This window comes from Microtus ochrogaster, chromosome 22 (genome assembly GCF_000317375.1).
Source record: "Microtus ochrogaster isolate Prairie Vole_2 chromosome 22, MicOch1.0, whole genome shotgun sequence".
NCBI lineage: Eukaryota > Metazoa > Chordata > Mammalia > Rodentia > Cricetidae > Microtus > Microtus ochrogaster.
This window is the reverse complement of record NC_022023.1, coordinates 28,397,852-28,409,340: the sequence shown is the minus strand read 5'-3', so window position 1 is coordinate 28,409,340 and position 11,489 is coordinate 28,397,852. Positions and strand designations below refer to the sequence as shown.

At 44.6% G+C, this 11,489-nt stretch overlaps 1 protein-coding gene across 1 annotated transcript in view; it reads left to right on the top strand.

Moving 5' to 3' along the window:
- Mcee (methylmalonyl-CoA epimerase) overlaps positions 1-8,098 on the top strand; it is a 17,717-nt gene extending 9,619 nt beyond the window's left edge. Inside the window, exons 2-3 of the mRNA XM_005357804.2 lie at positions 865-1,202; positions 7,814-8,098. Of these exons, the coding sequence (XP_005357861.1) occupies positions 865-1,202; positions 7,814-7,966 (491 nt within the window). The 3' untranslated portion in view covers positions 7,967-8,098. The remainder of the gene's footprint in view (positions 1-864; positions 1,203-7,813) is intronic.
- The last annotated feature ends 3,391 nt before the right edge of the window (positions 8,099-11,489 follow it).

The window sequence follows — 11,489 nt, the reverse complement described above, 5'->3', positions numbered from 1 at the left end:
GCATGGATTACTATGAATGTACAGTTACCCCTAAGTAAGCATGGATTACTATGAAAAGTGGAGTTCTTTGTTCAGAGTGGAAGTGAAGCTAGGAATATGCTTTTTATATTTATTTGTATTATTTTTAGTTATGTGCATGTGTGTGGGTCTGAGTGTGGGTTTGTACACTTGAATGCAAGTGTTCTTGGAAGCCAGAGGCATCCGATCCCCCTGGAGCTGGAGTTCTAGGCATCTATTGGCTGCTCAACGCAGGTGCTGGGATCTGAACTCGGGTCCTTTACAAGAGCAGTAAGTGCTCTCGACCTCTAAATTATCTCTCTAGCCCCAAGAATTAGATTCTAACTCTGAACAAATAGCTTTCTCCCCTGCAGTTTGAACCTAGAGCCTCGTGCTTAGTAGGTAAACACTGTATCACTTAACTGTCTCCTGGGCTCTCCTTCTGTTTTGTTTTGAGGCAGTCTCACTAAACAGCCCACCATGGCCTTGAATGCACTCTGCAGCTTAGGCAGGCTTTGAATTTCCACTCCTCCCACTTCTGACTCCAGAGCAGCTGAGATTATAGATCTGTGCCACCAGGCCTAGGTGACACACAGCTGGGATTATAGACCTGGGCCACCAGGCCTAGGTGACACACAGCTGGGATTATAGACCTGGGCCACCGGGCCAGGCTGACACATAGCTTTTAATTCTTGGCAGAGCAGAGTGAGTAGTTTTCACATAAAATTTTCTAATTTAATATCAAATAGATAATGTAAACAGTGAATTTTATAATTCTTTGTTTAGATTTAAAAATGAAATTTAGAAGTACATGACTTCTCAAAAGAGAGATGTCAATGGCCGTTCGACTTTTTTTTTTCCCCTCAGGGCTTTTCTCCAGAGTCCAAACTCCAGTTGCTTCAGGGAGAAGTCTTTCCATGTCACAGTCCCTGCAGCAAGTGTCAGGTCCTGTGTGGAACCTGGGTCGGCTCAACCATGTGGCCATAGCAGTGCCAGATTTGGGAAAGGCCTCGTCATTTTATAGGGATGTTCTGGGGGCCCAGGTAAGCGAGGCGGTCCCTCTTCCAGAACATGGAGTATCTGTTGTTTTTGTCAGCCTGGGAAACACCAAGATGGAGCTGCTCCACCCACTGGGGAGTGACAGTCCAATCACGGGCTTTCTGCAGAAGAACAAGGCTGGAGGAATGCATCACGTCTGCATCGAGGTATTTTATCATCTCAGTGTGTGCTGTTTGACTGCCTATAACCAGAATCTTGTGTCAAGTTTTGAACGGAATGGTACTATTATTTTCCTTTAAGGGTGAATGTGTGCGTCGTGCGTGTGTTTGTGCAAGTGTGTATGTGTGTGTCTGTGTATGCACATGCACAAGTGTGCATGCATTCACTCTCTTTCCTTTGAGGAAACTATAAGAATAACATCAATGTATTTGGAGGACAACTAGATCCAATAGATCTAAGCTAGACCACCAAAGTGGATGTATTGATTAAATGTGGACTCTCTTGTAATAAGAAAGCAAATGTTTTCCACTATCCCTATGAGGCAGTTAGGCACGTGAAGAAAGATTATAAAATAAGAATTTCATCAACGTGCCGAGGTTTTAGATGCAGTGGCAGGGATCGAACTGAGGGCACCATGCAAGCTAAACCTGTGTCAGACACAGGGCTATAGCCCAGCCGAGGTATCCTCATAATTCTGATCTATCCTTTAAAAATTGGATAACTTGCCAGGCAGTGGTGGCACACGCCTTTAATCCCAGCACTTAGGAGGCAGAGACAGGTTGATTTCTGTGAGTTTGAGGCCTGCCTGGTCTACAGAATGAGTTCCGGGACAGCCAGAACAACACACAGAGAAACCCTGTCTCGAAAAATCAACCGAAACAAATTAAATAACTTGTTCCTTATTACAAAACCAATTCATTTTCAATTCCTAAAGGTTTTTTTCTTTGTTTTTAAAAATCATCCCCTTCCCCCGCGCAAACCATGCCTTGCATGTTAGAGGTCAGAGGGCAACTTTCAAGAGGCAGTTCTCCGTTTCCACTATGTGTGTTCTGGGGGATTAAACTCAGGCCATCGGGATTGGTGGTAAGCACATTTTCTCACTGAGCCCTCTCTCCAGGCCCTGGATTTTAATATCTCCCAAACTGCATTTTGCTAACAGTGTCTGAGAAAAACATGAGGAAATGTTTGACAAGAACATTCCCATTAGAGAATATTTATCTGTAGATGGCCATGTTCAGATAACTGACTTTGAGGCTCCCAGCAATGCCAGTTAGACTTCAGTTTAAATTAACTTGATAGGGCAACTCATCGGCAAGACGTAATGACAAAAGGAATGGCAAAGCCTCAGCCCTAATTCTGAAGAGCGCTAAGTTGGCTAGAATAAAAATCAAGGCTGTATTCACACATGTGAACCTACTTCGGTACCTGGAATTCAGCCAAACACACGGACCCTGTCTCCAGTGAAGCAGGGATATTTAAGCAGTCAAGTGGACCCTACTATGATAATGGAATTAAGATGTGTGTCTTCTCAGTATACAGTGAGGTGCAAGTTGATTGCTCGGGTCAAGGAGCTGGAAGGTGTCACAGGGCATTGGCTATAATGACTATGAAGAAATTCCCTCAGAGAACAGGAGGAAAGGCCATCATAACAGCTAACAAACACGTGTATACCCTTTGACACACATGAAATTAACTTTGACACACACATTCTTTAACTCACTCTCCTGGCTGCTCTGTTAGGATGCCCCTAACCCCTATGACAGGAGAAAAAACAAGACTTGATTAATTTGCTCACGGTAACATCAGGTACACACAACAGGGCTCAGGTTCAAACCCAGATTTATTCTGTTTCCACGGTATGCACTCGTAGCCATGAGGCCAGTTGCCTTCACTGTGTGATCAGACCTTAAAATGTGAGGTTGGGGACCCCATCCGACATTGGGCCAGGGGACCACACACAGTCTTGTCTTTACCCTTTCTTTCATCCTTGGAGGTTTCTTGGCTGCCGGTTTTATCCGTGGACAGAGGGTTCGTGTAAGCCCCCCCTCTCAGGATGGAATACTGGACCATCTGCCTTTGAGTCTGCTCCCTCTTCTCCTCCACGGTGTGGTCTAGGTTCCACATCAAGAGAGCTCGTGCTATCAAAGGAGGCCAGCTGTGAGTCAGAAGTTCCGTGAAGTCGAGTGCGAGTCCAGGAAAGTAAGAGCCGGTTCAAAAGGAGAGATGAGAAGAGGGGGCAGCAATGCTATGAGGGTGAAATGGAGGCAGGTGACAGTGTGAGTGTGGAAGGTGCCGGGCCTGCTTCAATCTGATAGCATTGCCACACGCAAAAGTGGCTTCGCCACACAGATTTCCCTTTCCCGTCCTGAGCTATCACAGTGATTTATGGGACTGCCTCAGGCACTGCTGTTCATCAGCCAACAGGAAGGGAATCAGAGAGCACTAAGGGCAAATGCCTGTGAGGTGACTTGGGCATTTTACCTGTCGTTTCCACTCATATCCCACTGACCTGATCATAGTCAGACGGTGCGTGTGGCTGGAACAGAGACTGGGCAGTTTAGTCTGTGTCTAGGCAACCATGTGTCCGGCTCAAACAAGAAAGACTTTGATAGCCGGGCGGTGGTGGCCCACGCCTTTAATTCCAGCACTCGGGAAGCAGAGGCAGGCAGATCTCTGTGAGTTCGAGGCCAGCCTGGTCTACAAGAGCTAGTTCCAGGACAGGCTCCAAAGCTGCAGAGAAACACTGTCTTGGAAAAAAAGGTTTTATAATTAAAAGGAAGAAAGTGAGAGCGTCAGTCTGGATCAGATTTGTCTATCAACCTCTGCAACACTTGGCAATTTTTATTTTTTTTTAGGACTTATTTTCTGTGTTTGGGTGTTTTTTCTGCATGTGTGTCTGTGCACCCTGTATATGCATGCAGTGCCTGTGGAGGTCAGAAAGGGGCATAGGATCCCCTGGATCAGGGGTTACAGATAGTTGTGAACCACCATGTGAGTACTGAGAACTGAACTCCAGGCCTCTGGGAGAGCAGCAAGTGCTTTTAACCCCTGAGCTGTCTCTCTAGCCACAACTTAGCAAATTTTAAGAATAGGTATTTCCAAGATAGCCTTACCTTCTTTCTGAATGGCAAGATACTATAAGATGGAGACACCGGAAAGTCATTTCTCTCAGAGCTGTGGCATTCTCAGATGGTGGAGTCAGAAGATGGAGCAGGTTTAATTCCTCAGAGCGAGTGGAGCAAAATTCCCTGCCTTTCCTTGAACAGAAAACATATTTGTGAATATAAATATTGAGAGTTCAATCTCAGCGTATTGTTGGACTGTAGCCATAATATTCTGTTCTGGCTGAAGGACTTGGGTCTTGAACTGTCTTCTAAAGTACAGTTTTCTGATGATAAAGCCCATCAGAAGCCCTTTCTGTGATCAGCGTTCCAGTTCCTCTGGCCATGGAGTAGAGTAGCATCACCAACATCATTTTGTTTGCTCAGGAGCGCGGATGCAGGAGCCACAGTGCTGCTGTACAGCTCCTGCTCAAGGTTTCTCATGTGACACATGTCAGCAGTGACCACAGTGCCTTCCCAGATGCCTCACTCATGTGACTGGTACTGAGTGCATTCTTACAGCTTGGAGTCCAGCTGGACGTCTAATAGGAGCGCCTACAGGGGACCTCTTTGGCTTGACAAGCAAGGTGTAGTTCTGAGGGTGACTGAATCTCTTTCTTTCTGTGTTTACATGTGCGTGTATCCCCACAAAACTAGGGAGGACCGTGTTTCCTCTTCTGATGGCACCTTCTGCCACTGCCTATTGGTCACAGTCATGTTTGAAGCAGAACAAGTCTCTAGATCTTGGCTTTTTAAAAAGTGTGAGTGCTTTGCCTGCATGTGTAGATGTACCTGGTGTCTAACAAGGGTAGAAGAGGGCATAGAGGCACTGGGTCCTCTGGAACTTCAGTTACAGATAGGTGTAAGCTGCCATGTGGGTGTCAGGACCTGAACTTATGGAGGAGTAGCCAGTGTTCTGAACTGCTTAGTCATCTTTCTAGCTCCTGGATCCTGTCTCTTAAGAGGAAGGGCCATGCTTTCAGAGCACTGTAACCACGAATGTGTGCTGACAAAAAGGCTAATGTGGAATTTTTTTAAAGCTATAAAATTATTTGAATTCCAAATTACCAGAAATGGGGAATTTGGGATCAGCATCATTCGCATATGCAAGAAGCAACAACATGCCTAGCCTCGTGAACACATCACAAGTGATGGGTTTCCTCAGCTTTCTCTAGCATTTGGTCAACAACATGCCTGGCCTCGTGAACACAAGACTCGGGATTGTTGAACACAACAAGGTAGAAGGCCCATAAGCACCACATCACAAATAATGGGTTTCCTTAGCTTTCTCTAGCATTTGGTCATAAACATCACTAAGATGTCTTAAGGGTTTCTCTGAGGCTTTGGAGCCTGTCCTGGAACTAGCTCTGTAGACCAGGCTGGTCTCGAACTCACAGAGATCCACTGGCCTCTGCCTCCCGAGTGCTGGGATTAAAGGCGTGCGCCACCATCGCCTGGCACTAAGATGTCTTAATGTATATCGTTTGTTCAATGATTCTGGGGAGACATGAAAAAAATGTCTGTCTCAACTCGAGGGCACCAACAGCTCAAAGAATAACTCGTTCAACTCCGCCTTGATGAGGAGAGTGGGTTTAACTGGGGTTTGCTTACCAGGTGGTGGCTGACTGATTGCAGAATTGCCAGCACCCTGCCTACCAACACCTTGTTTTATATGGCTCCCATTCTACAACAGAACTGAAACCATGGACTTAGAGCACCACCTAGTATTAAAGCCGCAGAAGTGACCACAGCTTAGATAGCAGGGCGTAAGTAAACTCAGACCCAGCAAAGTTATTTTATGTGCACTCTGTCCTTGCTCTTGCTGGGGATTCTATTGGCCTCAGAAAACACGGTCCCATGGAAGGGTGGCTTTGTTTTCCTGCACTCTGGAAGACAGAGAGCTTAATGCAGCTGACTGCAAAATGGAGTCACCCTGGGGGTGGATTCAGAGAACTGCACATCTGTAAGTGTTCCTAGTTCTTCTCTAGCTTGTAGGTCTTTTGCCGTTTCTTTCATAATACCATCCCTTCTTTAGTCATCTAAGTCCACTCATTGGAGAAATGGATTTATTCCGACAACATTTGTCCTTAGCCAGACCCAGTGAAACCTCTGATGGTGTAGTTTCTGCTGTGGACACTCTTTATGGATCTAGACACCTGAGAAATCAGCACCTGTCGATTGTAACTTGCCCAGTTTCTGGTACTGTGTGATACAACTTCAGCAGATGGGCCACAGCCTGTACAGTGAATGGAAGACATATCTGTGAAGAGGTCCACATGGGATTGGAATGTTGGGTTCAATAACCTCTGCAGTGTGAGAGAGAGTGGTGTTAGACTCGTGTGTGTGTGTGTGTGTGTGTGTGTGTGTGTGTGTTGGGGGCTGGAGGTTGCCTAGATTTGGGGGGGGGTCAGAGTTAGTGATGTGTAGAGAACATCAATGCAGGAGAATGTGACGATCTGTATTTTTGTATGTAACCCTGAGAATACATCGGTTGTCACTCAGAATTCCCAAATCTCTCACCGTCCCCTGCAGCCTGAGCCGTTGTCACATGGAGCTCCCCCTGTACCCATCACTTGTCTGGTCCCCTCTCCTGCACTGCAGACAAGTGAGACACTGAAGACACACAAAAGAGAAGTGAACAGTTAGGAGTTTGTGATCTTATGATGGAAGTGGCATTCAGACAGCTTTGTAGTGTCTTTCATTTCTAGTTTGGATCTCAAAGGTCATAGCTGGGTAGCATTTCTGGGGGAGCCAAGAAGCTTGGGATCAGGGAAACGTATTTGCTGAGTGCCTACTAAGTGTAAACTGCTAAGAACTTAAGGGCCACCATATTTTAAATTATTCCCATGGTAGATGTTTGTGCTAGTAGATTTTCTCCACTGTGAGAAATAGCAGAGACAATGCGCTTGTAAGCTTGCTGACTTGGAGCTCCCAGATCATGACTTGTATCGGCGTAAATGAATGTAGGCAGATTGTAATAATATATACAGCTTTAATGGGGAAATAGACTTACAGAACCACCGGTTCCCATGGAGAACAGGAAAACAGAAGGGGCTCGGGCTCACGCTGGCCAGATTTATATGTAAACATTAGCCCGAGGCGAACACGCCCCCTAATGGGCTGGGCTTATCCCTACAATGACTTACTATCTTCAGTGCAGCCTGTGATGACAAGAAGTGAAAGACACCACTGTCTCCTCAAAGGCATCACTCTAATGCCCTGAGAACTCCCTCTAAGTCCTGCCTGCTAAAGGCTCACTGTCTCCCATCAGCTCCACCTGGTGCCGATGTTTACTAATGAACCTTTGGGGCCTTAAGGGTCACACTAACAACCTTTTTTTTCATTATGGATAAGAAACTCCACTCCCTCAGAAAAAGTTTGTTCAATGTTAGAAGAAATATCTGAAGTATCATATCACAATGTAGATCGCAAATCCACTAAGGTGAAAGGTCTTTGGTGTTACAGTTTTCATCTTTTTTTCTGAAAAATTTAGGCTTCTTTTGTGAGATGCTTTTGTTTTGGTGCGAAGGGTGGAACTCAGGGCCGCATGTACTCTAGGCATGGGCTCCATGACTGAGCCCCACCCCAGCCTATGTGATGGTTAAGGCATAGTCCTGTCCAAAGGCAGAGGAAGCAGCTGACTCGAGCTCAAGACGCACGGCAGCATTTGGTATTTTTTCCTCTCAGATGAACCCATATTTTCCTCCTTTTTCCAGGTGGACAATATAAATGCAGCTGTGACGGATTTGAAGAAAAAGAAGATTCGTAGTCTGAGTGATGAAGTAAAAATAGGTGCACATGGGAAACCTGTGATTTTCCTCCACCCCAAAGACTGTGGCGGGGTCCTTGTAGAACTGGAGCAAGCGTGATCTGTAATTGGCAGACACTTAATTGGCTTGAACAACTCTTATCAATACTATCAGATGTATTATGTTACTGCTTCCTCTACTTAAAACGTCAAATTAATTACAGAAAGATTAAAATATATGTACACATATATATCTATGTCTATTTGTCACTTAAAATGGGAGGAAATCTTAATTAATAAATACTTGGCATTGTTGAAATGATGTTCATAGACACTGCGCCCAATTTTTCCACTCAGGCAGACCTCCCACATCTTTCTCCAGGGTCTATCCCAGTGAGTCTCCCTCTTTTGCCCTATTCATACCTTCTTCCCAACCCAACAGATCCAGCCCAGGTCCTACATCAAGTGCCCCAACTTAGGTCTTTCCTGCCTGCTTTACAGATGATCTCTAGGCTTCTTCTAGGACCCTCCTACCCATCTTCCAACTCAAAGGCCCTCCCACATTGCATCCAACTTTTGCACCCAACCAGATCTACCCCATACCCTTGGCTTGAACCAAAAGTCACATCCTATACATTACCCTAGTCCCCTTGGTCCACCTGACTTTGTTACATCCAACCTCTAGGGCTGACCGCCCCCAACACCATCTCTTCTTCCCCAACCTGCTCTGTCCATATCAGATTTATAACTAACCAAAGAAACCCACATGTCCAGATCCCATTGCAAAAATACCAACGATGTGAAAGTGCCTCCTAGCCCGATAGAAATGTATGCCAATGAGAACTTCCTAGGGGAACTATAAGACACGATTTAAAAGAACAATCGTAAACTTTATTGAAGAAATTAAGGAATTTAAAGAAGACACAAAACAGAGAAATAACTTAAGGAAAATTAGAACCTGAGTAATGCTTAAGGAAACCCAAACACAAGGCTGATGGAAATGGCAAGGATTATCTAGGACCTCAGAATAGAATTTAACAAGGAAATAGAATCACTAAAGAGGTCTCAAGTTCAAGTGAAGAGGAAGTGAAGAATTCAATAATTTCTCTAAAAAATTTTAAAGGAAATCCTTACAAGAGGAATGAATCAAGCAGAAGACAGAATATCAGGACTCAAAGGTAAAGGGGAGGATCTAGACCAAATAAGCAAGGAATAGGAGCACTTTACAAACAAACAGGAAAGGAACACACAGGAAATAGAACATCATGAACAGCCAGACCTTTGAATTGCAGGCATAGACAAGAGAAAATAATTCTAAGTCATAGACAAGATCTTCAACAAGATCATACAAAAAAAAAGAAAAAAGAAAAAGTTCTCAAGCTAAAGAAAAACACACCTATACTGATAAAAAGAAGCATACAGAGCATCAAATACACAAGACACTCCCTCATTGGTGGGCTGTAACTTGCCGCTTCAAAGAACAAATCAGTCGTTTTGTTATCTCTCTAGAGGGGTGGTCTATAAAGGAGTAATAAAACTACACTACTGAGGACTCTAAGAAAAAACAAGGAAATGGTCTCCTGTATCCTATACTTCTGCGTGTTCACCTGCCCAGCTTCAGGACCCAACATAAAAGAACAGTTAGTTGGCTGAGTCTTCAGGTTACATACCCATATCCTAAAGCTAAGGTTAGGAATCTGTGCAGAGTTAATCACCGCCCTAGGTTAGCGGCCAGACCTAGCAGAGAGACTGGCACGGTAATCAGGCTGCTTTGTACCTTCAACATTAGCTCAACCAATCTGAGAGCTGGCCATTATGTCTTTGTGAACTGGAGTACTTTTTTCCTGGAAATAGTTTATCTTAAAAACCAATAGCAAGGCATCTGGTTTAATCTAAAGCTACTTTGAAGATAGTGCACAGCTGTCCTGGCAGCTGGGGAAAATCCAACTATTTTCATAGGCATTGACTGTGTAGTATATCTTTGTGTTCATTTTTATTCATTCAAACTCTGTATAGGCTAACATTATTGATATCAATTAGACAATACAGCTTAAGGAGGAGTCATGTTCTAAACCATCTACAGATAAAAATGCTCAGTAGATCAGGATGTACTCATGAGATAAACATACTAGGATACAGGCAGTGGGGGATTCCCCATGCCTGCTAGGGGAAAATTGCAGGAGCACACGTGAGGTTACAGACAGAAGCAAGCGGATATTCCGGAGACTGTAGCCTCCTGGCCTTAACGAGGGTTTGCATCAGAGAGTTTTCCTTCTGGTGGGCTGGCACCTTAAATATTAATTTCCATCTACGGTTCTTATGGCATGGCTTCCAACAGGCAGGGCTACATTATGCAGCCCATTTGGCTAAGTTTTTATGAAGTTCAGATGGGCCTCAAAGATCAAGCCAGCCCAAACTTCAGCAGGCCCCACTCCTTACAGAGATGCTGTTGGCAGAAGGCCGCTGCTGGGAGGGATCATTATTCTCTGAGGTGTGGCCACTGGTGGGGTTTTCTACGCCCAGCAGATGTCCCACACCAATGCATGTATGGGCAGTACTAGTTAGACTTAGTGGGTCATAGGGGAAAAAAGTACATAAGGACATGAAGGATCTGGGAGGATGATGTGTTAGGGGAGATGCTGGGCAGGTTGACAGTGGAAAAGTGGATTGGATCTAAACACATTTTATTGTATACATGTGCAAAATTCTGAAGAATAAAACATTTATAATAAAAAACTATGGTTGCTCTGCCTCAGTAACCATAGTCAGCTTTGAACTACTGTTTATATGATCCAGTTGGTGTCCTCCCCCCCCCCGTGTGTGTGTGTGTGTGTGTGTGTGTGTGTGTGTGTGTGTACTCACAAGTACCACAGGGTGTTTATAGAGGTCTACCATGTAGCGCCCACAGACTGAACTCAGATCCTCAGGCTTGTCAGAAAAAAAGCCTTTACCTGCTGTACCATTTTTGGCCTACACAAATTCTTCATTTTTACAGTCAACCCAAGTTGAGGCTTCTGTTACTGGAAACTGAAAATATCCTAATTACACAAACAAGAAACAAGCAAACCCCAAATTGCAAAGGCCCAGAACCTACACTGATTAAGTCAAAAGCTTTCCAACAAGGGCAAAGAACTGGATGAATTGCTTCATGTAGTTTCAGCAAACGGGTTCTAAAATTATCTACTATCTTTTGAAACTTGACTTTAAATGCTTGATTAGCAGTGATTGTGTTTGATACTACAGGAGTGCTCAAGGTGTCAGTTCAGTAAAAATGTGCTATTGGTGCTCACTTCTTTAAGGCAGAGACAAGTAGGTCATTTACTTTACTTGTTCCCAGCATTATCATAGCAAGTATACACATTTGCTATAAGTTAAAGCAGAGGCACTCATTTTATGGGTTATGGGGATCTAATTCAGACCCAAGTCTTCCCCAGGAGAACTGCAAACAATTCCTCATCTGCTTAGTGACTGTTTCCTTCTCTGAGGGAATGCATCAATACACAGGGGTCTGTGGCATTTTGGGGGTGGGGCAAGGCAGTATCAAAGATCCACCAGGACATGACAACCACAATTAGACCAGTTGAGGAGTGGGGCAGGGGAGAAATGTAGCATGCTTGTATACCTAGTGAGGCCACGGGGGGGGG